At 52.8% G+C, this 26,371-nt stretch overlaps 1 protein-coding gene across 2 annotated transcripts in view; it reads left to right on the top strand.

Moving 5' to 3' along the window:
- The window catches only part of LIMK1 (LIM domain kinase 1), a 39,358-nt gene extending 13,640 nt beyond the window's left edge, over positions 1-25,718 (top strand). For both annotated transcript variants that reach the window (XM_055292850.2, XM_055292851.2), the window contains 12 exons: positions 1,577-1,783; positions 8,881-8,986; positions 9,083-9,249; positions 10,000-10,183; positions 10,866-10,952; positions 11,899-12,030; positions 14,643-14,702; positions 14,928-14,993; positions 19,187-19,343; positions 23,773-23,828; positions 24,083-24,240; positions 24,329-25,718. In XM_055292850.2, the coding sequence (XP_055148825.1) occupies positions 1,577-1,783; positions 8,881-8,986; positions 9,083-9,249; positions 10,000-10,183; positions 10,866-10,952; positions 11,899-12,030; positions 14,643-14,702; positions 14,928-14,993; positions 19,187-19,343; positions 23,773-23,828; positions 24,083-24,240; positions 24,329-24,491 (1,543 nt within the window). In that variant the 3' untranslated portion in view covers positions 24,492-25,718. The remainder of the gene's footprint in view (positions 1-1,576; positions 1,784-8,880; positions 8,987-9,082; positions 9,250-9,999; positions 10,184-10,865; positions 10,953-11,898; positions 12,031-14,642; positions 14,703-14,927; positions 14,994-19,186; positions 19,344-23,772; positions 23,829-24,082; positions 24,241-24,328) is intronic.
- Positions 25,719-26,371: the final 653 nt, after the last annotated feature.

Genomic DNA, 26,371 nt, shown 5'->3' with positions numbered 1-26,371 from the left:
TGAGGCCAGGAGTTCAAGACCAGCCTGGCCAACATGGTGGAACCCCATCTGTATTAAAAATACAAAAATTAACCAGGTGTGGTGGCGGGTGCCTGTAATCCCAGCTACTCAGGAGGCTGAGGCAGGAGACTCACTTGAACCTGGGAGGTGGAGGTTGCAGTGAGCCGAGATTGCGCCACTGCCCTCCAGCCTGGGCAACAGAGCAAGACTCTGTCTCAAAAAAAAAAAAAAAGCCTCAGACATCAGCTTTCTTACTGGCCATGACTGCAGCATGGTGCTGGCACAAACCACCAGAGTTGGGGTGGATGCCACAAGTTAAGGACACCATCCCCAGCACAACTGCTCCCTCTTTAGACACCAGCCACAAGTTAAAGGGTCCCCAACCCACTCATACTTCTGACCGACTGGCTACAAATTCAGGGACTCCCAAGACCCTGCCAAGTTTGATCATTTGCTAACGGACTCACAGAACTCAGGAAAGCTTCCATTTAGATTCCAGTTTTATTATGAGGGACACAGCTCAGGTCCGACCAAATGAAGAAGCATCTCCCCTCCCTCCTCTAGCACATCAGTGTGATCACCAACCAGGAAGCTTCACTGAGCTTCAGCAGCCAGAGTTTTTATTGGGATTTCATTACGTCATCATGACTGATTGAGTCATTGGCCGTATGATCAAACTTAGTCTCTAGCCCCCATTCTTGGAGGTCAGGCTGGCTGAAAGCTGCAACCCTCTTCAAATCACATGATGTGTCTTTGCAGGGCTGAGTCATCTCATTAGTATCAACTCAGGAATAGTCCAAGGGGCTCATGAATAACAAAGATACCCCATTCCAAGGACTTAGAGTCTCCCTCCCAGGAATCAGGACAAAACCCAGACAGATTCTTTCTTATACAACACTGATCAAGCTGGATTAGAGGACAACGTGGCTTGATCCCAGATGGGCTTTTAATGACTTCCTCCTGAACTGGATTTATCCTCAGGCCTTGTCCTGGCCGCCTTACAGGATCACAGCGAGTAGACAGACCCGAATGACTCAGAGGGACAAGGGCTGGCTGGGCACGGACAGTTCCTGCTCCCAGTTCCGTAGGAGGAGTGAAAGAAAAGAAAGCTGGCCAGGTGCAGTGGCTCACCCCTGTAATCCCAGCACTTTGGAAGGCCAAGGCAGGCGGATCACCTGAGGTCTGGAGTTTGAGGCCAGCCTGGCCAACATGGTGAAACCGTCTCTACTAAAAATAAGAAATCAGTCAGGCATAGTGGTGCCTGCCCGTAATCCCAGCTACTCAGGAGGCTGAGGCAGGAGAATCACTTGAACCCAGGAGGCGAAGGTTACAGTGAGCCGAGATCGCACCACTGCACTTTTGGACAATTGCTAGCTTTCCTTTTCTTTGGAGACGGAGTCTCGCTTTGTCACACAGGCTGGGGTGCAGTGTTGTAATCAACAGAGCGAGACTCCATCTCAAAAAAAAAAAAAAAAAAAAAGGAAGCCGGTGGGGGAAGAGCCTGGGGCTGGGGGCTGCAGAGATGTTGATGACGCCCTTGACACTCTTTTCTTCCCACCCCTGGTGGCTCTTGCAGCGGGCACTGCTACTACCAGACTGTGGTGACCCCCGTCATCGAGCAGATCCTGCCCGACTCCCCCAGCTCCCACCTGCCCCACACCGTCACCCTAGTGTCCATCCCAGCCTCATCTCATGGCAAGCGTGGACTTTCAGTCTCCATCGACCCTCCGCACGGCCCACCGGGCTGCGGCACCGAGCACTCACACACCGTCCGCGTCCAGGGGTGAGTGGCCGGCCTGTCGAGGCTGCCGTCGGTGTGGCTGTGGCTGTTGATGTGGGTGGCAGAGTCTGGCACTGGGGGCCCTAAAAATGAATGGGCGAGTGTTTGGGTACAGATGGGGCCCAGTTCTGTCAACCTGGTTTACCAGATTTCTGGCCCAGTCATTCCTCTGAATACCATTACAAATGCCAGATACAATAAAAAGACATTTTCAGCCAGGCGTGGTGGTTCACACCTGTAATCTCAGCACTTTGGGAGGCCAAGGTGGGTGGATCACCTAAGGTCGGGAGTTTGAGACCAGCCTGGGCAATGTGGTGAAACCCTGTGTCTACTAAAAATACAAAAGTAGCTGGGCATGGTGGTGTGTGCCTATAGTCCCAGCTGCTTGGGAGGCTGAGGCAGGAGAATCACTTGAACCCAGGAGGTGGAGGTTGCAGTGAGCCCAGGCTGCCATTGCACTCCAGGCTGGGCAGCAAGAGTGTAACTCTGTATCAAAAAAATAAAAATAAAAAAAACACACTCAAAAAATAAAAAGACATTTTCTTTAGTCCATGTCTGATCCAACAAGAAAGAGGAGGAACCAAGTCAGGAATGAGTGAAGAGGCCGGGCGCGGTAATTCACACCTGTAATCTCAGCACTTTGGGAGGCCAAAGTGGGAGGATCACTTAAGGCCAGAAGTTTGAGACCAGCTTGGGCAATATAGCGAGACCTGCATCTCTACAAAAAAAAAAAAAAAAAAAAAAAAAATTAGCCAGGCATGGTGAAATCACTGAACACGTAAAGGCTGGGCATGGTTGCTCACACTTATAATCGAAACACTTTGGGAGGCTGAGATGGGAGGATCACTTGAGGCCAGGAGTTCGAAACCAGCCTGGGCAACATTGTAGTCACAGCTACTTGGGAGGCTGAGGCGGAAGGATCTCTTGAGCCCAGGAAGTTGTGGCTACAGTGAACTATAATTGCACCACTGCACTCTAGCCTAGGCAATGGAGCAAAACCCTGTCTCAAAAAAAATGGGGCAGGGCCAATAAAGATTAGATTACTGTGTGACTTTGAGCAGCTCCTTTCTCTCTGGGCTTTGGGGGTCTGTTTGAACAATGAGGAAGTTGGATACATTGGAGCCTTCTAAGATTTCTGTGGAGCCTTTATTGACACCTTGAGAAGTAGCATGCAGTGTTTCCACTTTTGGGCAATTGGTCACTTTCTTTTTTTTTTGAGACAGTCTGACTCTGTCGCCCAGGCTAGGGTGCAGTGGTGTGATACCAGCTCACTGCAACCTCCACCCCCAAGGTTCAAGCAATTCTTGCACCTCAGCCTCCTGAGTAGCTGGGACTACAGGCGACCACACGTGGCTAGTTTTTGTATTTTTAGTAAAGACAGGGTTTCACCATGTTGGCCAGGCTCGTTTCAAACTCCTGGGCTCAAGTGATCCTCCCTTCTCGGCCTCCCAAAGTGCTGGGATTACAGGTGTGAGCCACCGTGCCCGGCCCAAGTGCTAGCTTTCTCTCTTTTTTTTTTTTTCAAGACGGAGTCTCGCTCTGTCACCCAGGCTGGAATGCAGTGGTGTGGTCTCGGCTCACTGCAAGCTCCGCCTCCTGGGTTCACGCCATTCTCCTGCCTCAGCCTCCCGAGTAGCTGGGACTACAGGCGTCCGCCACCATGCCTGGCCAATTTTTTTTTTTATATTTAGTAGAGACAGGGTTTCACCGTGTTAGCCAGGATGGTCTCGATCTCCTGACCTCGTGATCTGCGTGCCTCAGCCTCCCAAAGTGCTGGGATTACAGGCGTGAGCCACCGCGCCCGGCCCTCCCAAGTGCTAGCTTTCATTTGACGCCGTGAATGTTTCTTGTACACCTGGCAGGTGCCTGGCACTGCATAGGCACTGGTGAGATGTGAAGGTGGCCCTGGGGACAGAAAATTATACTGGGCTTGACTGTGGGTCTCCATCCCTTGACATCAGCCAAGCCAGCAGCTGCTTTATGTACATGAGTGAGCAGACAGCTGCTGAAAGAGATGAGGAAACTCCCAGGCCAGCGGCTCTTACCAGAGGGCCAAGGGAGGTCCCCACAGAGTCAGAGGCTGCAGCTGGTCCCTGAAATCCAGGCAGAATTTTAGAAATGAAGACAGTCAGCTGGGTGCAGTGGCTCATGCCTGTTGTCTCAGCCACTTTGGAGGGCTGAGGTGAGAGGATTGCTTGAGCCCAGGAGGTGGAGGCCGCAGCAAGCTATGATGACACCACTGCAGTCCATCTTGGGCGACAGAGCGAGACCCTGTCTCTAAAATAAAAATAAAGAAGATAATTAATGACGTCTCCTCCCTGTCTGCCTCACTGGGTAAGCATTCTGCCCAGCCAACATCTGGAACATCCCAGTAATTTCTGCAAAGAGCCACACCCTTCCCAGAAAGAGCCCAACTTGCCAAAGACTTGCTGTTTTTAACTGGTTTTAGTTGACCGCTTTTCATTTTGTGTATAGCAGCGTTTTAAGGAAGGTCTAATTTATCCAGGCCACCTGCTGCTTTAGCAAACCAAGGGAGAGGATATTAGATTCTAAGGAATTTATATATGTATATATATATATATATATATATATACACAATTTTTTTTGAGACAGGGTCTTGCTCTGTCATACAGGCTGGAGTGCACTGGCACAATCATAGCTCACTGTAGCCTCAAATTCCTGTGCTCAAGCAATCCACTCACCTCGGCCTCCTGAGTAGCTGAGACTACAGGCACACACCACCACACCCAGCTAATTTTTAAATTTTTTTTTGGAGATGGAGTCTCTCTCTGTCACCCAGGCTGGAGTGCAGTGGCGTGATCTCGGCTCACTACAAGCTCCGCCTCCCGGGTTCACGCCATTCTCCTGCCTCAGCCTCTCCGAGTAGCTGGGACTACAGGCGCCTGCCACCACGCCCGGCTAATTTTTTGTATTTTTAGTAAAGATGGGGTTTCACCAAGGTCTCGATCTCCTGACCTCGTGATCCGCCCGCCTCGGCCTCCCAAAGTGCTGGGATTACAAGCGTGAGGCACCGTGCTTGGCCAATTTTTTAATTTTTTGTAGAGACTGAGTCTTGCTGTGTCGCCCAGGCTGGTCTCGAACTCCTGGGCTCAAGTGATCCTCCCACATTGCCCTCCCAAAGTGCTAGGATTACAGGCATGAGCCACCATGCCTGGCTTATTTTTAAGGTTATATGCATGCAAAGCCCGTATCAGTGAAAATATTTTCTTTGTTTTTTTTTCAACTTTTCATCTTCATATTTTGCAGATTTATAGAAAATTTGCTAAAATAATAAGTCCGTTGAATATATACACACCCTTCACCAAGGTTCACCAATTCGTAACTGCCATATTTGGAAGTTATATGTGTGTCTCTCTATATATACAGATACGGATACAGATACATATACATGTTTAGTGGCTTGTTTATATTTGCACATATATGTACATGTTATTATTTATTGATCATTTGGGAGTAAGTTGCAGGGATCGTTGACTCCCCCACAAATATGCTAGATATTCTCAAAAGAAGGGCCTTCTCTTCTTTTTTTTTTTTTTTTTTTTTGGAGACAGGGTATCACTGTCAACCAGGCTGGAGTGCGTGATGCAATCACAGCTCACTGCAGCCTCAACCTCACGGGCTCAAGTGATCCTCCCACCTCTGCCTCCCAGGTAGCTGGGACTACAGGCATGGGCCACCACGCCTGGCTAGGCATTCTCTTATATAATTATCAATTGTATCTTATAGTTCAGTGATCACATTTTGGAAATTTAACATTGATACCATTGTCTAATACACAGACCATATTCAAATTTTGCCAGTTGTCTCTATATTGAACTACTGAACTGTCCTTTATAGCAATCTCCCCCTCATCCACAGTCCAATCCATGATCAGCATTGCATTTAATCGTCATGTCTCATCAGTATCTTTTTTTTTTTGAGACAGAGTTTTGCTCTTGTTGCCCAGGCTGGAGTGCAATGGCGCAATCTCAGTTTATTGTAACCTCCACCTTCGGGCTTAAGTGATTCTCCTGCCTCAACCTCCTAAGTAGCTGAGATTACAGGCATGCACCATCATGCATGCCTAATTTTTGTATTTTTATTAGAGACGGGGTTTCACCATGTTGCCCAGGCTGGTCTTGAACTCCTGACCTCAAATGATCCACCCACCTCAGCCTCCCAAAGTGCTGGGAGCCACTGCGCCTGGCCATTTCCTCTTCATGATCTTGACATTTTTGAAGTATACAGGCCAGTCATTAAAGTAAAATATTTTTCCTTTATTTATTTATTTATTTTTAAAGAGAGACAGGGTCTCACTGTGTTACCCAGGCTGGTCTCAGACTCCTAGGCTCAAGTGATCCTCCCGCCTCAGCTTCCCAAAGTGCTGGGATTACAGGCATGAGCCATCGCACCCGCCCTCGCATTTGGGTTTGACTGATGTTTCCTCTTAGGGAGACAGGCTCTGCGGGTCTGGCCTGATACTGCATAAGTGATCCTCTGTCCTTCCGAGTGGATCTTGCCGGGAGACATATGATGTCAGTGTGCCCTTTGCTGAGGATGTTCACTTTGATTACTTGTTTTTTCTCTACTGTAAGGATTTTTTTCCCTTTGTCATCAATAAACCATTTGTGATATTTGAGTCTGTAAATATCCTGTTCCCAAAAACCCTTCCCCAAATGATTTTAGCATCTATTGATGATTCTTGCCTGTAGCGATTATTACTAGGGTGGCTACCAAATGCTGAATTTCTAACTCTGTTCTTCCTTCTGCATTTGTTACTGTAAGGAAGAGCTTCTCCCCCATACAAGAATAGTCTTTTTGTTTGCTTGGTTGTTTTTTTGAGATAGGGTCTCACTCTGTTGCCCAGGCTGGAGTGCAGTGACAGGATCATAGCTCACTGCAGCCTCGACCTCGTGGGCTCGAGCGATCCTCCCGCCTCAGCCTCTCGAGTAGCTGGGACTACAGGCAGCACCACCATACCTGGCTAATTTTTTATTTTTTGTAACGGTGAGGTCCATTTTGCTCAGGCTGGTCTCGAACTCCTGACCACAAGTGATCCTCCCACCTCAGCCTCCCAAATAGCTGGGATTACAGGAATGCCACCATGCTCAGCTAATTTTCTTTAAAAAATTTCATAGAGATGGGGTCTTGCTATGCTGCCCAGGCTGGTCTCAAACCCCTAGTCTCAAGCAATCCTCCCACCTTGGCCTCCCAAAGTGCTGGGATTCCAGGCATGAGCCACCACACCTGGCCCTGTTTTTCTTAAAGTTCTCAATCTCCTCTCTGCCTTACCCCCATCCCCTTTTCCATCTCCAGGACCTAAGGCAGAGACAAAGTGAGCATTCCCTAAAAAGCTTTTATGAGGCAAAATGAAAACCAGGTCCCAGGCCGGGCGTGGTGGCTCACGCCTATAATCCCAGCACTTTGGGCAGCCAAGGTGGGCAGATTACCTGAGGTCAGGAGTTCAAGACCAGCCTGACCAACATAGAGAAACTCCGTCTCTACTAAAAATACAAAATTAGCCAGGCGTGGTGGCACATGCCTGTAATCCCAGCTACTCAGGAGCCCGAGGCAGGAGAATCACTTGAACCTGAGAGGCGGACGTTGCAATGAGCCGAGATCACTCCATTGCACTCCAGCCTGGGCAACAAGAGCAAAACTCTGTCTCAAAAAAAAAAGAAAAGAAAAGAAAACCAGGTCCTTAACACTGAAGAGTTAAAAGAAATAAGTAAATTTGGCAAATTGGTCTTTTTGTGAGTTAGCTTATGGGCAACTGATCGAGGGTCTCTGTCCCGTCTTCACCCTGCCATTGTGGCTCAGGGCAAGCTGCCAGCTCCCTCCTGCCAATGCAGGAGCAATAGAGCTTGGCCTCCTCTTGCAGGGCGAGTTTGGGAGTCAGATAGGAAGCCACTAATCCGGGACCTTTTTGGGACCCAAGGCACTCATCTGCCCCAAGCATACCAGGCAGGCCAGGCACAGTGACTCATGTCTGTAATCCTAGCACTTTGTTTTTGCGTTGGAGTCTCGCTCTGCCCACCCAGGCTGGAGTGCAGTGGCAGAATCTTGACTCACTGTAACCTCCACCTCCCAGGTTCAAGCAATTCCTGCCTCAGCCTCCCAAGTAGCTGGGACTACAGGTGCCCACTGCCACGCCCGGCTAATTTTTTTTTTTTTTTTTTTTTTTCTTTTTTTGAGACAGAGTCTGGCTCTGTCCCCCATGCTGGAGTGCAGTGGCACCATCTCGGCTCACTGCAAGCTCCACCTCCTGGGTTCACGCCATTCTCCTGGCTCAGCCTCCCGAGTAGCTGGGACTACAGGCACCCGCCACCATGCTCTGCTAATTTTTTTGTATTTTTATTAGAGACAGGGTTTCACTATGTTGGCCAGGCTGGTCTCAAACTCCTGACTTCAAGTAATCCATCCACCTTGGCCTCCCAAACTGTTGGGATTACAGGCGTGAGCCACTGCGCCCGGCCAGTCCTAGCACTTTGGGAGGCCAAGGTGGGTGGATTGCGTGAGCTCAGGAGTTCGAGACCAGCCTGGGAAATGTGGTGAAACCCCATCTCTACTAAAAATACAAAAAAAATTAGCTGGGTGTGGTGGTGTGCACCTGTAATCCCAGCTACTCAGGAGGCTGAGGTGCGAGAATCGCTTGAACTCGGGAGGTGGAGGCTGCAGTGAGCTGAGATTGCGCCACTGCACTCTAGCCTGGGTAACAGAGTGAGATTCTGTCTCTAAAAAAAAAAAAAATAAAAATCGAGACCAAGCATACCTGGGAGTTGGAAGGATAGATAGATCTGTTCCCCCAGGGTGGAGACAATGGTCCATTGAATGGGAACAGCTGAGCATCTCGTGTGGGTGGCCAGTGCCTACAAGCACGCCACCTTTCTCCAGCTCACACCTGTGGCAGACATCAGTAATTGATTACAGAATTCCTCCCCTGAAACCAGAACTCGGTGTTCTGGCCATCTGCTACTTCCCAGTCACACGAAGTAGAATCCTCCGCCTGCTCACCCTGGATCTGGTCCCGTTCGCCTTGGTTTCCTGTTGGGGCTCTGAGGGACAGGTGGGCACTGGCCTGACCCCTGCCTTACCCACAGAGTGGATCCGGGCTGCATGAGCCCAGATGTGAAGAATTCCATCCACGTCGGAGACCGGATCTTGGAAATCAATGGCACGCCCATCCGAAATGTGCCCCTGGACGAGGTACGGTCCTGAGTCTGGGGGGCAGGATGGGAGGTAGTGCCTTCATGCCTAGCCCCCTCCCCACTCCACCCCCGTTCACATGCCTGCTGTCCCCAGATTGACCTGCTGATTCAGGAAACCAGCCGCCTGCTCCAGCTGACCCTCGAGCATGACCCTCACGATACACTGGGCCATGGGCCAGGGCCTGAGACCAGCCCCCTGAGCTCTCCAGCTTATACTCCCAGCGGGGAGGCGGGCGGCTCTGCCCGGCAGAAACCTGTCTTGTAAGTCAGCCTGCTCCTCGGTTCAGCTGGGTGCTTTCACTCCTGATGGGGCTCAGGGGCTGTGGGACCTAGGTTGGGGAGCCATCCCTGCACAAATGCAGCCCAGGCTTGAGCCAGGGAGGCTTGAGCCAGGGAGGCTGGAGCCAGGGAGGTGGGTGACAAAACAAGACCCAGCCTCAAAACAAAAGAGGAAACAAATTTTTTTAAAAGCCAGGGGCGGGGCCAGGCACAGTGGTTCATGCCTGTAATCCCAGCACTTTGGGAGGCTGAGGCAGGTGGATCACCTGAGGTCAGGAGTTCAAGACCAGCCTGGCCAATATGGTGAAACCCGATCTTTACTGAAAATACAAAAATTAGCTGGGCTTGGTGGCGGGTGCCTGTAGTCCCACCTACTCAGGAGGCTGAGGCAGATGAATCACTTGAACCCAGGAGGTGGAGGTTGCAGTGAGCCAAGGTCACGCCACTACACTCCAGCCTGGGCAAGAGTGAGACTCTGTCTCAAAAAAAAAGAGGATGACAGAGCGGGATCTGAGGGGTTGGGGGGAGCTGGGGGCTGCCACTAGAGCCAGGATAGGCCGAGACACTGGGATGGGCAGCCTTTGGACTGTCCCAGGCGGGCCCTCCCAAAGCAGGGGGTGATTGCACAGACTGGCATGGACAGGGGCATGCAGGCAGGAGGAGGAAGAGGCAGGGCCTTGGCCGGGTGCCACCTGTCCCCTGGTGGCACTGGGCACCATGTATGCCCCCCAGGAGGAGCTGCAGCATCGAAAGGTCTCCGGGTGCCGGCTCACTGGGCTCCCCGGCCTCCCAGCGCAAGGACCTGGGTCGCTCTGAGTCCCTCCGCGTAGTCTGCCGGCCACACCGCATCTTCCGGCCGTCGGACCTCATCCATGGGGAGGTGCTGGGCAAGGGCTGCTTCGGCCAGGCCATCAAGGTACAGGGCATGCCAGGGTCTCTGGGGACAGTCTGGGTGGGACCCCTCCGTCCTCCTTCCTCCCCAGTCTATGGATACACAGTGGAAGGGATATCTGGCTTCTAGACTCCCTGGCCAGTGCCCTCTCCTCCCTTGGCCTCCTGGAGCTAATTAGGAGCAGGGGACCTCCTACAGGTCAGGTAGACTGAGACCTTATGTGCGGGAGGTCATTGAAAGGTGGCTCCTAGCCAGCACAGTGGTTTATCCCTGTAATCCCAGCACTGTGAGAGGCTAAGGCTGTAGGATCGCTTGAGCCCAGGAATTCAAGACCAGCCTTGACGTCATCTCTACAAAAAATTTAAAAATTAATTGGGTATAGTGGTGCATGCCTGTGGTCCCAGCTACTTGGGAGGCTTAGGCAGGAGGATTGTGAGCCAGGAGTTCAAGGCTGCAGTGAGCTATGATCATGCCACTGCACTCCAGCCTGGGCAACAGCAAGACCCCATCTCAAAAAAAAAAAAAAAAAAAAAGACAAGGGGTTAATACATCCCATCCACTTGGGTATTTGGGAGCATCCCATGCACAGCCTAGAGTATGAAGCCATCTGCACATCTCCCTGGCAGTGCTGGGTGGAGATGGGGCTTCCTAGAAGGCGGGCTTACAGCAGAGCCTCTGTCTTCACACCTCTGTGTCCCACACGCAGGTGACACACCGTGAGACAGGTGAGGTGATGGTGATGAAGGAGCTGATCCGGTTCGACGAGGAGACCCAGAGGACGTTCCTCAAGGAGGTCAGTGAGCGGAATGCCCTCTTCCCTCCAGAGGGACTTCCAGGTGCTCACCCCTGCCCCATCAACACAGGTCCGAAAAGGACTCTGGGAACCATTGAAAGAAGAGCGAGCAGGCCAGGCCTAGTGGCTGACACCTATAATCCCAGCACTTTGGAAGGTTAAGGAGAGAGGATACTTTGAGACCAACGTGGGCAACATAGCAAGACCCCGTCTCTACAAAAAAATTTTAAATTAACCAAGCTTGGCGATGTGCACCTGTCATCCCAGCTACTCGGGGGGCTGAGGTGGGAGGATCGCTTGAGCCCAGGAGTTGGAGGCCGCAATGAGCCATGATCGCACCACTGCACTCCAGCCTGGGGAACAAGGCAAGACCCTGTGTCCAAAAAAAAAAAAAAGTAACTGCATTGGTCGGGCGCAGTGGCTCACACCTGTAATCCCAGTACTTTGGGAGGCTGAGCCGGGCGGATCACCTGAGGTCAGGAGTTTGAGACCACCCTGGCCAACATGGCAAAACCCCGTCTCTACTAAAAATACAAAAATTAGCCCGGCATGGTGGTGGTGAGTGCCTGTCATCCCAGCTACTCTGGAGGCTGAGGCAGGAGAATTTCTTGAACTCAGGAGGTGGAGGTTGCAGTGAGCCAAGATAGTGCCACTGCACTCCAGCCTGGGCGACAGAGTGAGACTCCTTCTCAAAAAAAAAAAGAAAGAAAGAAAGTAAATGCAGGCAGGGGACTGGGAAAAAGAGCATTGCTGGGGATGGGGGCAGCTCAAGCAGAGGGCACAGCACGCCAGTGGGTGTGGCAGAGGCAGGAGAGGGGAACTGGGGGTTCTGTATCTTTGAGACCTCCTACAGCTCTGGTGGGATGGGGAAGGGAGAAGCAGACCCAAGCACAGCTTGGACCACACAGAGTCTAGGCCAGGCCCCAGCCTGTTTGTGCCCCGCCAGGTGAAGGTCATGCGATGCCTGGAACACCCCAACGTGCTCAAGTTCATTGGGGTACTCTACAAGGACAAGAGGCTCAACTTCATCACTGAGTACATCAAGGGCGGCACGCTCCGGGGCATCATCAAGAGCATGGTGAGTCCTGGGCAGAGCCAGCCACCCCCGCTGCGTGGCCCCGGGCAAAGCAGCTCCCTCTGTGAGCCTCAGTCTCATCTCTTCAATGGGGGGCAGCCACAGGGGTCTCAAAGGCCCTCTGAACTCCGATTCCTAATCAAATAGGGGAGCGATCGACTCCATCTAAAGCTGGGAAAGGCCAGGTTCAATGGTGCACACCTATTATTCTAGCATTTTGGGAGCCCAAGGCAAGAGGATCACTTGAGGCCAGGAATTCAAGGCTGCAGTGAGCTGTGATCTCACCACTGTACTCCAACCTGGACCACAGAGCAAGACCCTATCTCAAAAACTAAAATAAAAATCAGAGCTTTCCTTAAGGATTTATAAAATTACAAATCCATCTTTAGAAATAAAGTACTCAGGCCAGGTGCAGTGGCTCATGCCTGTAATCCCAGCACTTTGGGAGGCTGAGGCCAGCAGATCACCTGAGATCAGGAGTTCGAGACCAGCCTGGCCAACATGATGAAACCCCATCTCTACTAAAAATACAAAAGTTAGCTGGGTGTGGTGGCGGGCACCTGTAATCCCAGCACTTTGGGAGACCGAGGTTGGCAGATCACCTGAGGTCAGGAGTTTGAGACCATCCTGGTAACCCGTCTCTACTAAAAATACAAAAAATTAGCCGGGTGAGGTGGCGGGTGCCTGTAGTCCCAGCTACTCGGGAGGCTGAGGCAGGAGAATGGCGTAGAACCCAGGGGGCAGAGCCTGCAGTGAGCCAAGATTGCACCACTGCACTCTAACCTGGGTGACAGCGAGACTCCGTCTCAAAAAAAAAGCGCTTGGAGGAAGCCTCACAGAGCCCTGTGCTGGACCACACCCTGGGGATCCAGTCCTGGCCTCCAGCCCCATTTCTGTACCACCCTGAGACCATGGGATCTTCCTCAGGTTGGATTACCTTGTATCCAAGGTGTGGACCCTATGGGCTCCTGCTAGGTGTAACTTGACACAACGGGTTCCGTTGTCAGGTGTAATTTAGAAACTCTGGGCTAGGCCAAGTGTAGTGGCTCACACCTGAATTCCCAAACTTTGGAAGGCCAAGGTAGGAGGATCGTTAGAGGTCAGGAGGTCAAGACCAGCTTGGACAACATAATGAGATCCTGATCCCATCTCTACAAAAAAAATAAAAAAAATTAGCCAAATGTGGTGGCACATGCCTGTGGTTCCAGCTCCACGGGAGGCTGAGGCAGAAGGATCACTTGAGCCCAGGAGGTCAAGGCTGCACTCCAGCCTGGGTGATAGAGTGAGACCCTGTCTTGATAAAAAATAAAGATCTCCAAGGGGATGGGGTTTGAGAATGAGGCATCTCCCCCAAATGATTTGAGCCCAAAGCCCTGTTCTCCTGGTGTGGCTCAGTGCTGCCACTCTGCAGGTGACCTTACTGGGCCCTTCTACCTCTTACCTGTCTGTGAAAGTAGGTTCCAATTTTTTAAAAACCTAGAAAGGTGAGTTTTTTTGTTTGTTTGTTTTTTCTGAGACGGAGTTTTGCTCTTATTGTCCAGCCTGAAGTGCAATGGCGCGATTTCAGCTCACTGCAACCTCCGTCTCCCAGGTTCAATCGATTCTCCTGCCTCAGCCTCCCGAGTAGCTGGGATTACAGGAGCCCGCCACCACACCCAGCTAATTTTGCATTTTTAGTAGAGACAGGGTTTCACCATGTTGGTCAGGCTGGTCTCAAACTCCTGACCTCAGGTGATCCACCTGCTCCGGCCTCCCAAAGTGTTGGGATTACAGGCGTGAGCCACTGCACCCAACAGAAAGATGAGATTTTATAGAAAATAAATATAGCTTGTTTTCTCAGAGGAGGCAGATTGGGAGCTATAGAGGAATATTCCTGCTTAGAGTTTGAAATCAGTTCTGTTAGGAAATAATGTTTGTAGGGGCCGGGTACGGTGGCTCACGCCTGTAAGGCCAGCACTTTGGGAGGCCAAGGCAGGTGGATCACTTGAGGTTAGAAGTTTGAGACCAGCCTGGCCAACATGGTGAAACCCCGTCTCTACTAAAACTACAAAAATTAGCTGGGTTTGGTGGTGGACACCTGTAATCCCAGCTACTTGGGAGGCTGAGGCAAGAGAATTGCTTGAGGCCGGGTGCAGTGGCTCATGCCTGTAATCCCAACACTGGGAGGCCAAGGTGGGCAGATCACCTGAGGTCAGGAGTTCAAGACCAGCCTGGCCAACGTGGTGAAACCGCATCTCTACTAAAAATACAAAAAATTAGCCGGGCATGGTGGCACATGCCCATAGTCCCAGCTACTCAGGAGGCTGAGACACAAGAATCACTTGAGCCCTGGAGGCGAAGGTTGTAGGGAGCTGAGATGGTACCACTGCACTCCACCCTGGGTGACAGAGTGAGACTCCATCTAAAAAAAAAAAAAAGGAAATAACGTCTGTGAGCTGTGTTGACTCATACTCCTTAGAAGCAGACAGTTGTGGGTGCCCAAAGAAATCGGGGTGTTGGGGAGCCCGTGGGACCTTCTAGGACACTTGCCCCTTCCTGCCTCTCTCTCTCATGCAACCATCCCTGCCACCGGGGCCCCCGCCGGCCCCACCCTGGCCATTCTTTCTCCATCCCAGGACAGCCAGTACCCATGGAGCCAGAGAGTGAGCTTTGCCAAGGACATCGCGTCGGGGATGGTGAGTGAGCCGGGTGCTCCAACTCCATTCATAATCCCACCAGGAATTTGCAAACAGAACCCACAAAGAAGCTTTGAAAGAGGGCAGAGGGGGTCGATGGGAGAGTGGGAAGAATCGTCCCAACTGGCCTGATTGGGGTGGGAGCGGAGGGAGTTCCTGGGGGGCCAGAATGGGCTGGGGTCCTTCTGCACAGCTACCCCCTGACTCCCGTGTCCCTGTCCCCAGGCCTACCTCCACTCCATGAACATTATCCACCGAGACCTCAACTCCCACAACTGCCTGGTCCGTGAGGTGAGTACCAGGGCCCCCCCCAATGTGGCTGGGTGTCGGGGAGACAGCAGGAGCCCACCCACTCCCAGCCTCAGGGCCTTCCCAGAACTGGAGGCCCCTGGGTTGCCTCCGTGACTTCAATTTGAGGTGGGGGTGGGGGGCAGCAGCCCGTGGGGAAGAGCGCAGGGTCAGGAGGCAGACAGACCTGGGTTTGAGTCCTGTCTCTGCCACTGACTCATGGTGGACCATCAGCATCCCAGGCTGGTAGAAGGGTCTCATAAATCAATGAAGGAGAAAGTGACATGTAAGCTGCAAAGGACCAGGACCGTGGTCTTCATAGAGCACAGCCCACAGCAAAGTGGCCACGGGCTACACCAGACAGCACCAGCATCTGGGGGCCACAGAGTGGGGGGCATAGGCGTGTGGGCTGGAGTGGTCAAGGCAGGCTTCCTGAAAAAGGAGGCTTGGCCGGGCACGGTGGCTCACACCTGTAATCCCAGCACTTTGGGAGGCCGAGGCAGGTGGATCACCAGGTCAGGAGATCGAGACCATCCTGGCTAACACGGGCACTGTGGCTCACGCCTGTAATCCCAACACTTTGGGAGGCCGAGGTGGGTGGATCACTTGAAGCCAGGAGTTCAGGACCAGCCTGGCCAACATGGCTAACACGGTGAAACCCCATCTCTACTAAAAATACAAAAAATTAGCCGGGCATGGTGGCGGGTGCCTGTAGTCCCAGCTACTTGGGAGGCTGAAGCAGGAGAATGGTGTGAACCTGGGAGGCGGAGCTTGCAGTGAGCCAAGATCGCGCCACCGCACTCCAGCCTGGGTGACAGAGTGAACTCCGTCTCAAAAAAAAAAGAGGAGGCTTTAGGTGGATATTTAAGCAGGGGATGGGCAGGCAAAGAACCCAGTGTCTAAGGATTGGCAAGGGAGGGGAGCCCGGTTCTCCACTGAAAGCAGAGGAGCGAGTAACCATGCCCGTCTGAAGAGGTAGTGGATTCGTGTCCTGGGGCTGCCATCATGACGTACTGTGAACCAGATGGCTCAAAACAACAGAAATGTGCTGGGCACAGTGGCTCACACCTAAAATCCCAGCAATTTGGGAGGCCAAGGCAGGTAGATTGCTTGAGCTCAGGAGTTTGAGACCAGTCTGGGCAACATGACGAAAGCCCATCTCTGCCAAAAATACAAAACAGAATAGCCAGGCGTGGTGGCATAAGCGTGTGGTCCCAACTATCTGGGAGGCTGAGGTGGGAGGATCACTTGAGCCTGGGAGGTGGAGGTTACTCCAGCCTGGGAGATAGTGCCAGACCCTGTCTCAAAAAACAAAACAAAACAAGGCTAGGCACTGTGGCTCACACCTGTTATCCCAGCACTTTGGGAGGCCGAGGTGGGTGGATCACTTGAAGCCAGGAGTTCAAGACCAGCCTGGCCAACATGGCAAAACCTTGTTTCTACTAAAAATTCAAAAATTAGCCGGCATGGTGGCGCATGCCTGTAATCCCAGCTACTTGGGAGGCTGAGGCAGGAGAATTGCTTGAATCCAGGAGGCAGAGGTTGTAGTGAGCTGAGATTATGCCACTGCACTCCAGCCTGGGTGACAGAGTCAGACACCATCTCAAAAAAAAAAAAAAAAGCATCACATGGCAAGAGGGGCTGACAAGAGACCCCCAAACTGACCCTTATACAGACCCACTCTTGTGATAACTAACCTGTTCCCTCAATAACCCATTAATCCATTAATTCATACAGAGCCCTCATGACCCAATCACCTCTTAACAGGCCCTGCCTCTTAACACTAGAGTCAGGCCAGGCATGGTGACATGGGCCTGTAGTCCCAGCTAGTTGGAAGGCTAGGTGGGAGGATGCTTCGAGTCCAGGAGGTAAATGCTACAGTGAGCTCTGATTGTGTCACTGCACTCCAGCCTGGGCAACAGGGCGAGCCCCTGTTTTTTTTTTTGTTTTTTTTTTGTTTTTGAGACGGATTCTTGCTCTTTCGCCCAGGCTGGAGTGCAGTGGCGCAATCTCGGCTCACTGCAAGCTCCGCGTCCCGGGTTCACGCCATTCTCCTGCCTCAGCCTCTCCGAGTAGCTGGGACTACAGGCGCCCGCCACCATGCCCGGCTAATTTTTTGTATTTTTTAGTAGAGATGGGGTTTCACCGTGGTCTCGATCTCCTGACCTTGTGATCCGCCCGCCTCGGCCTCCCAAAGTGCTGGGATTACAAGCGTGAGCCACCGCGCCCGGCCTAGAGCCCCTGTTTTTAAAGCAACAACAAGCAAGGCACAGTGGCTCATGCCTGTAATCCCAACACTTTGGGAAACCAAGGTGGGCAGATCACTTGAGGTCAGGAGTTCAAGACGAGCCTCGCCAACACAGTGAGACCCTTCTCTACTAAAACTACAAAAATTAGCTGAGTGTGCTGGCGGGTGCCTGTAGTCTCAGCTACTCATGAGGCTGAGGCAGAATTGCTTGAACCCAGGAGGTGGAGGTTGCTGTGAGCCAAGATCACGTCACTGCACTCCAGCAACAGAGTGGGACTCCATCTCAAAAAAAATAAAAAAATAAAAAACATAGACCTGTGTTGGCTTACACCTGTAATCCTAGCACTTTGGGAGTCCAAGGTGGGCAGATTGCTTAAGCCTAGGAGTTTGAGACCAGCCAGGCAACATGGCAAAACCCCGTCTCTACAAAAAAATAGAAAAAATTGGCCGGGCGCGGTTGCTCACGCTTGTAATCCCAGCACTTTGGGAGGCCGAGGCGGGCGGATCACAAGGTCAGGAGATAGAGACCACGGTGAAACCCCATCTCTACTAAAAATACAAAAAATTAGCCGGGCGTGGTGGCGGGCACCTGTAGTCCCAGCTACTCGGAGAGGCTGAGGCAGGAGAATGGCGTGAACCCGGGAGGCGGAGCTTGCAGTGAGCCGAGATCACGCCACTGCACTCCAGCCTGGGTGACAGAACGAGACTCCATCTCAAAAAAAAAAAGAAAAAGAAAAAATTAGCTGGCGTGGTGGCAAGTACCTATAGTACCAGCTACTCAGGAGGCAGAGGTGGGAGGATCGCTTGAGCCTGGGAAGTCGAGGCTGCAATGAGCTGTGTTGGTGCCACTGCACTCCAGCCTGGGCCATGGGAGGGAGACTCTGCCTCAAAAAAAAAAAAAAAAAAATCAAACCTGAAAAGCAAAAAACATAGACCTCACCTGCTTATTGGGAATATTAAAGATAAAATTAGGCCAGGCACGGTGGCTCATGCCTGTAATTCCAGCACTTTGGGAGGCTGAGGTGGGCGGATCACGAGGTCAGGAGATCGAGACCATCCTGGCTAACATGGTGAAACCCCGTCTCTACTAAAAATACAAAAAATCAGCTGGGCATGGTGGCAGGCATCTGTAGTCCCAGCTACTTGGGAGGCTGAGGCAGGAGAATGGCGTGAACCCAGGAGGTGGAGCTTGCAGTGAGCTGAGATCGCACCACTGCACTTCAGCCTAGGCAACAGAGCAAGACTCCGTCTCAAAAAATAATTAAATAAATAAATAAAGATAAAATTGGGCCAGGCGTGGTGGCGCACTCCTGTAATCCCAGCACTTTGGTAGGCCGCAGTGGGTGGATCACCTCAGGTCAGGAGTTCAAGACCAGCCTAGCCAAGTATGGTGAAACCCGTCTTTACTAAAAATACAAAAATTAGCCAGGCGTGGTGGTGGGCGCCTGTAATCCCAGCTACTCGGGAGGCTGAGGCAGGAGAATCGCTTGAACCTGGGAGGCGGAGGTTGCAGTGAGCCAAGATCATGCCACTGTGCTCCAGCCTGGGCAACAGAGCGAGACTCCGTCTGAAAAAAAATAATAATAATTCCTGTCTTCTTTCCGAAACAAAGCAGCGTCAATGCCCTCGTAGGTGGGAGGGAGCGCTTGCAGGAGGGAGCAGTGGGGCCGCTGGGACGGTTTGGGGAGCAAGTGGGGAGGGGGCAGAGGGTGCAGCGTGTGGTGGGAGGGAGGAAGCCACACTGCTATCTTCAGATGCTTCCAGCAGCCCCATTTGCAAAGAGCCGATGGGTTTAGGGAAGGAAGGGGTCCCCACCCTGTGCCAATACAGCGTATCAGAGGTATGTTCTCTGGGCTGTCTACGGGTTGGCTTGGGGTCCTGGGGAGGGGCAGGCCAAGCGGGCAGTACCAGGATCAGGTCGCAGCGTGACCCGGCTTCACCCTCCCAGAACAAGAATGTGGTGGTGGCTGACTTCGGGCTGGCACGGCTCATGGTGGACGAGAAGACTCAGCCTGAGGGCCTGCGGAGCCTCAAGAAGCCAGACCGCAAGAAGCGCTACACCGTGGTGGGCAACCCCTACTGGATGGCGCCCGAGATGATCAACGGTGAGTGGTTCGGCCCTGCCCATCATGGCCCTCACGGGAAGCCATGGGGGAGCCCAGCAGAGCTGCAACCTCCCGAGCCCCTGGCCCCTCCCAGCCTCCTTGGCTCTTCAGTTACCCTGTGGGTCCTGTTTCTCCTATAAGACACTTAGTGGCAGCCAGGCACGGTGGCTCACGCCTGTAATCCCAGCACTTTGGGAGGCTGAGGTGAGTAGATCACCTGAGGTCAGGAGTTCAAGACTAGCCTAGCCAACATGGTGAAACCCCCGTTCTTTACTAAAAATACAAAAATTAGCTGGGCATGGTGGCGGGTGCCTGTAATCCCAGCTGCTAGGGAAGCTGAGGCAGGAGAATCGCTTGAACCCAGGAGGCAGAGGTTGCAGTGAGCCGAGATCGCGCCATTGCACTCCAGCCTGGGCGACGAGCGAAACTCCATCTCAAAAAATAAATAAATAAAAGACACTTAGTGGCTTAAATAAATGATTATACAGTTCTGGAGTCTGAAGTCCAGCGTCAGCCTCACCGGGCTGAAATCAAGGTGCCGGCAGGGTGAGCTCCTTCTACAGGCTCCGGGGCACCTGTTTCCTTACCTTTTCTGGCTCGTGGAGGCTTCCTCATTCCTCATGTTGCTGCCCCCTCCTCTGTCTTCAGGGCTGGCTGCAAAGCATCTTCTCTTCTCTGATCTCTGCATCCATCCCCGCATCTCTTTCCCTGGCTCTAACCTTCCTCCTTCCCTTTTTTTTTTTTTTTTTTTTTTAAAGAGACAGGGTCTCGCTCTGTTGCCCAGGCTGGAGTGCAGTGGTGCCACCATAGCTCACTGCAGCTTCAGCCTTCTGGGCTCAAACTGTCATCCCACCCCAGCCTTCTGAATAGCTGGGACCACAGGCATGAAACACCACACCCAGCTAATTTTTTAATTTTTGATAGAGACGGAGGTCTCACTATGTTGCCCAGGCTGGTCTCAAACTCCTGGCAATCCACCTGCCTTGGCCTTTCAAAGTGCTGGGATTCCAGGCATGAGCCACCATGCCCGGCCCTCCATCCTTCTGATAGGGTCCCTTATGGTGACATTGGGCCCACCTGGATAATCCAAAATCAGCCCTCCATCTCAAGACCCTCAACTTAATCCCATCTGCAGAGTCCGATGGAAGGTAGGACATATACAAGTCCCAGTGATCAGGACACAGTCATCTTTGGGGACCATAATTCTGTCTCCCACAGGGTCTGCCTCCCTCAGTCCATTTCTTTGCTGTCAGTGGTCCTATATATGCCCAGATTATAGGTTATAAAGTCCTTCTACAAGCAGGTGACACATGAACACAGGTTCAGGGCCGGCAGACCCCAGCCATCACCTCATCATGGTTAACCTAGTTAAATTAGCCTGGCATGTGGTGTGGTGCCTAATGCCTGTGGTCCCAGCTACTCAGGAAGCCAAGGCGGGAGATTTACTTGAGCCAAGGAGATCAAGGCTGCAGTGAGCTGTGATCATACCACTGCATTCTAGCCTGGGCAACAGAGCGAGACCCTGTCTCAAGAAAACAAAAAATAGTCCAGGCACAGTGGCTCACACCTGTAGTTCCAGCACTTTGGGAGGCTGAAGCAGACGGATTGCTTGAGGCTAGGAGTTCGAGACCAGCCTGGCCAACATGGTGAAACCCTGTCTCTACTAAAAATACAAAAATTATCGGGGTGTGGTGGCGCAGCTACTTGGGAGGCTGAGGCAGGAAACTCACTTGAACCCAGGAGCAGAGGTTACATTGGGCCAAGATTGCACCACTGCATTCCAGCCTGGGCGACAGAGCAAGACTCTGTCTCAAAAAGAAAAAAAAAAAACCAGCCTGTAATCCCAGCACTTTGGGAGGCCGAGGTGGGCGGATCACGAGGTCAAGAGGTTGAGACCATCCTGGTCAACATGATGAAACCCTGTCTCTACTAAAAATACAAAAAAATTAGCTGGGCTTGGTGGCACATGTCTGTAGTCCCAGCTACCCGGGAGGCTGAGGCAGGAGAATTGCTTGAACCCGGCACGCGGAGGTTGCAGTGAGCTGAGATTGCACCACTGTACTCCAGCCTGATGACAGAGTGGGACTCTGTCTCAAACACACACACACACACACACACACACAGTTAACATAGCCCCCAAAGAAGACTATAAAACAGTCTTAGTGGCCAGGCACGGTGGTTCACGCTTGTAATCCCAGCACTTTGGGAGGCCAAGGTAGGCGGATCACGAGGTCAGGAGTTCGAGACCAGCCTGGCCAACACTGAAACCCCATCTCTACTAAAAATACAAAAATTAGCTGGGCGTGGTGGCGGGCGCCTGTAATCTCAGCTACTCAGGAGGCTGAGGCAGGAGAATTGCTTGAACCCAGGAGGCAGAAGTTGCAGTGGGCGACAGAGCAAGACTCCGTCTCAAAAAACAAAAAAGTCTTAGTGTTTCCTATGTTTAGGGATTAGTGTGAGGATTAAAGGTTGTAAACTCATTTCCACCTAGTTGGCATTCAGTAAATGAGAATTGGCATTTAGTACTAATTGTTTTGGGTATTTTGTTTTTCTTTTTTTTCTTTTTTTTTTTAAGATTTTTTTTTTTTTTTTTTTTTTTTGTATTTTTAGTAGAGATGGGGTTTCACCGTGGTCTCGATCTCCTGACCTCGTGATCCGCCCGCCTCGGCCTCCCAAAGTGCTGGGATTACAAGTGTGAGCCACCGCGCCCGGCCAGGTATTTTGTTTTTCGTTTTTTGTTTTTGTTTTTTTTTTTTCTGAGACGGAGTCTCACTCTGTCACCCAGGCTGGAGTGCAGTGGTGTGATCTCGGCTCACTGCAAGCTCCGCCTCCCAGGTTCACGCCATTCTCCTGCCTCAGCCTCCCGAGTAGCTGGGACAACAGGCGCCCGCCACGATGCCCGGCTAATTTTTTGTATTTTTAGTAGAGACGGTTTCACCGTGGTCTCGATCTCCTGACCTCATGATCCACCTGCCTCGGCTTCCCAAAGTGCTGGGATTACAGGTGTGAGCCACCGTGCCCTGCCAGTTTTTTGTTTTTGAGATGGAGTCTTGCATTGTCAACCAGGCTGGAGTACAGTGGCGTGATCTCGGCTCACTGCAACCTCCACCTCTTGGGTTCAAGTGATTCTCCTGCCTCAGTTTCCTAAGTAGCTAGGATTGCAGGCACCTGCCACCATGCCTGGCTAATTTTTGTATTTTTAGTAGAGATGGGGTTTCACCATTTTGGCCAGGCTGGTCTCGAACTCCTGACCTCAGGTGATCCACCCACCTCAGCCTCCCAAAGTGCTGGGATTACAGGTGTGAGCCACTGTGCCTGGCCCTGTACCAATTTTTTAACATCGTTAAGTAGCTGGTATCATTCCCATTTTACAATAAGGAAACTGGCTCAGAGAGTCTGTGTCAGTTTCCTGAGGTTGCTGTAATGAATTGTTAGAAACTTGATTATTTAAAACAACAGAAAATAGTCAGGCACTGTGGCTCACACTTGTAATCCCAGCACTTTGGGAGGCCCAGGCGGGCAGATCACTTGAGGTCAGGAGTTCGAGACCAGCCTGGCCAACATGGTGAAACAGAATCTCTACTAAAAGTACAAAAATTAGCCGGGCATGGTGGCACACACCTGTAATCCCAGCTACTCGGGAAATTGAGGCAGGAGAATCACTCGAACCCAGGAGGCAGAGGTTGCAGTGAGCCATAATCGTGCCACTGCACTCTAGCCTGGGCAACAAAGCAAGACTCCATCTCAAAGTAAAATAAACAGCAGAAATTGATTCCCTCTTAGTTTTGGAAGCCAGAAGGTTGAAATCCAACAGGGCTGCTCTCCCTCCACGGGGATCTAGGGGAGAATGCATTCCTTGCCTCTTCCACCTTCTGGTGGTTTTGCATTCCTGGGCTTGTGGTGGCGTCACTCCAGTCTCCACCCCTGTCTTCACAGGGCCACCTCCTCCTCTTCTGCTGTGTCTTCTCTGTGTCTCTCTCATGAGGGCATTTGCAGTGGCATTGGGGCCCACCCAGATCATCCAGCACCATCTCACCTCCAGATCCTTAATCCCATCTTCAAACGACCCTTTTTCTGACCCAGTAACATTCACGGATTCCGGAGACTTGACGTGGTTGCCTTTTGGGACCAGCACAGAGCACAGAGTTCATGACTTGTGCAAAGTCATGCAGCTGATCGGTGCCTCGAACTCCTTGTCCAGGGCTCTGCCCCTTGCTCCTCAGAGCTCCCAAAGGCTTGCTCAGACCTGGTGGGGTTGGGGGAAAGCCTAAGCCTGGGTTCCCATAGAGGTTGCCGGCATCTGCCTCCTGGGCCTGGACCTCCCGGCCGGGGCATCCTCCCAGCTGGCCCGGTCCCCTGCCTTTTGGCATCCCTGGCACCCCTGGCACCCCTGTGTGTTCATCTGCTGACAGTCAGTCTCTTTGTCCAGGCCGCAGCTATGATGAGAAGGTGGATGTGTTCTCCTTTGGGATCGTCCTGTGCGAGGTAGGTCCAGGGGTGGGTAGCAGCAGTGTCGAGGCCTGGGCTCCTCCGTACTCACCCAGGCTGCAGGCTCAGCATCTGCAGGGGCCTCATGCCAGGAAGGCTGCCCACAGCAAGGCATGGGCTGGCCCCTGTGGGGTACCGCAGTCAGGCTGCAGCCAGGCCCGGTGCCACCTGCCCTCAAGCCACCTGGATGGCACCGAGTCGCCCAGGCTGAGGGCCCTCCTGGAGTAACTGCTGGGCCTTGTGCTGGACAGATCATCGGGCGGGTGAACGCAGACCCCGACTACCTGCCCCGCACCATGGACTTTGGCCTCAACGTGCGAGGGTTCCTGGACCGCTACTGCCCCCCAAACTGCCCCCCGAGCTTCTTCCCCATCACCGTGCGCTGTTGCGATCTGGACCCCGAGAAGAGGTGAGTAGGATGGGGCCCTGGCCTGGGAGACGGTGGGGCCAATTCCCGGAGAGCCAGACCCACCGTTCCCCACCCGCCTGTCACTCAGGCCGTCCTTCGTGAAGCTGGAACACTGGCTGGAGACCCTCCGCATGCACCTGGCCGGCCACCTGCCACTGGGCCCACAGCTGGAGCAGCTGGACAGAGGTTTCTGGGAGACCTACCGGCGCGGCGAGAGTGGACTGCCTGCCCACCCTGAGGTCCCCGACTGAGCCAGGGCCACTCAGCCACCCCTGTCCCCACCTCCGGAGAATCCACCCCCGCCAGATTCCTCCGTGGGAGGTGGCCTCAGCTGGGACAGTGGGGGCCCAGGCTTCTCCTCAGAGCCAGGCCCTGACTTGCCTTCTCCCACCCCGTGGGCCGCTTCCCCTGCCTTCTCTCTGCCGTGGCCTGGAGCCGGCCCAGCTGCACACACACACCATGCTCTCGCCCTGCTGTAACCTCTGTCTTGGCAGGGCTGTCCCCTCTCGCTTCTCCTTGCATGAGCTGGAGGGCCCATGTGAGTTATGCCCCTTTCCACAGGCCGCTGCCCCAGCAACCCTGTGCACGCTCCACCTGTCTGGTCCGTAGCTCCCTGGAGGCTGGGCCAGGAGGCAGCCTCCGAACCATGCCCCATATAACGCTTGGGTGCATGGGAGGGCGCACATCAGGGCAGAGGCCAAGTTCCCATGTGTCTGTGTTCCCAGGAACCAAACGGGGAGTCTGGGGCCCGTTTTCCCCCCAGGGGGTGTCTAGGTAGCAACAGGTATCGAGGACTCTCCAAACCCCCAAAGCAGAGAGAGGGCTGATCCCCTGGGGCAGAGGTCCCCGATGGCTGAGCAAACAGCCCCTTCTCTTGCTTTGGGTCTTTTTTTTGTTTCTTTCTCAAAGCCACTTTAGTGAGAAGCAGGTACCAAGCCTCAGGGTGAAGGGGGTCCCTTGAGGGAGTGTGGAGCTGTGGTGCCCGGGCCGGCGCTGATGGGGAGGAGCCAGCTCGGGCAGCGAGAGGATAGGCACAGTGGACAGGGCAGGTGTCCACCAGCAGCTCAGCCCCTGCAGTCATCTCAGAGCCCCTTCCCGGGCCTCTCCCCCAAGGCTCCCTGCCCCTCCTCATGCCCCTCTGTCCTCTGCGTTTTTTCTGTGTAATCTATTTTTTAAGAAGAGTTTGTATTATTTTTTCATACGGCTGCAGCAGCAGCTGCCAGGGGCTTGGGGTTTTATTTTTGTGGCGGGCGGGGGTGGGAGGGCCATTTTGTCACTTTGCCTCAGTTGAGCATCTAGGAAGTATTAAAACTGTGAAGCTTTCTCAGTGCACTTTGAACCTGGAAAACAATCCCGACAGGCCCGTGGGACCATGACTTAGGGAGGTGGGACCCACCCACCCCCATCCAGGAACCATGACGTCCAAGGAACCAAACCCAGACGCAGAACAATAAAATAAATTCCATACTCCCCACCCAGGTCCTGCGTGGCGATGTGTGTCTGGGGCCCTGGGGAAATAGTCAAGGTAAGAGGAGTTAGTCTTCCCTGACCAGAAGACAAGGATGAGTGTGGTGGCTCATGCCTGTAATCCCAGCACTTTGGGAGGCAGAGGCGGGTGGATCACCTGAAGTCAGGAGTTCAAGACCAGCCTGGCCAACATGGTGAAAATTCATCTCTACCAAAAATACAAAAATTAGCCAGGCGTGGTGGCACGTGCCTGTAGTCCTAGCTACTTGGGAGACTGAGGCAGGAGAATCGCTTGGACCCGAAAGGCAGAGGTTGCAGTGAGCCGAGATGGCACCATTCCACTCCAGGCTGGGCAACAGAGCAAGACTTTGTCTCCAAAAAAAAAAAAAAAAAAATTAATTGGGCAGGCCAGGCACAGTGGCTCACGCCTGTAATCCCAGCCCTCTGGGAGGCCGAGGCAGGAGGATCGCCTGAGGTCAGGAGTTTGAGAACAGCCTGACTGACATAGTGAAGCCCCATCTCTACTAACAATACAAAATTAGCCAGGTGTGATGGCACATGCCTGAAATCCCAGCTACTTGGGGGGCTGAGGCAGGATAATTGCTTGAACCCAGGAGGCAGAGGTTGCAGTGAGCCAAGATTGCACCATTGCACCCCAGCCTGG

This window comes from Symphalangus syndactylus, chromosome 9, assembly GCF_028878055.3.
Source record: "Symphalangus syndactylus isolate Jambi chromosome 9, NHGRI_mSymSyn1-v2.1_pri, whole genome shotgun sequence".
Classification (NCBI taxonomy): Eukaryota; Metazoa; Chordata; class Mammalia; order Primates; family Hylobatidae; genus Symphalangus; species Symphalangus syndactylus.
The sequence above is the reverse complement of the archived record's forward strand: the minus strand, read 5'-3'. Positions and strand labels throughout refer to the sequence as shown.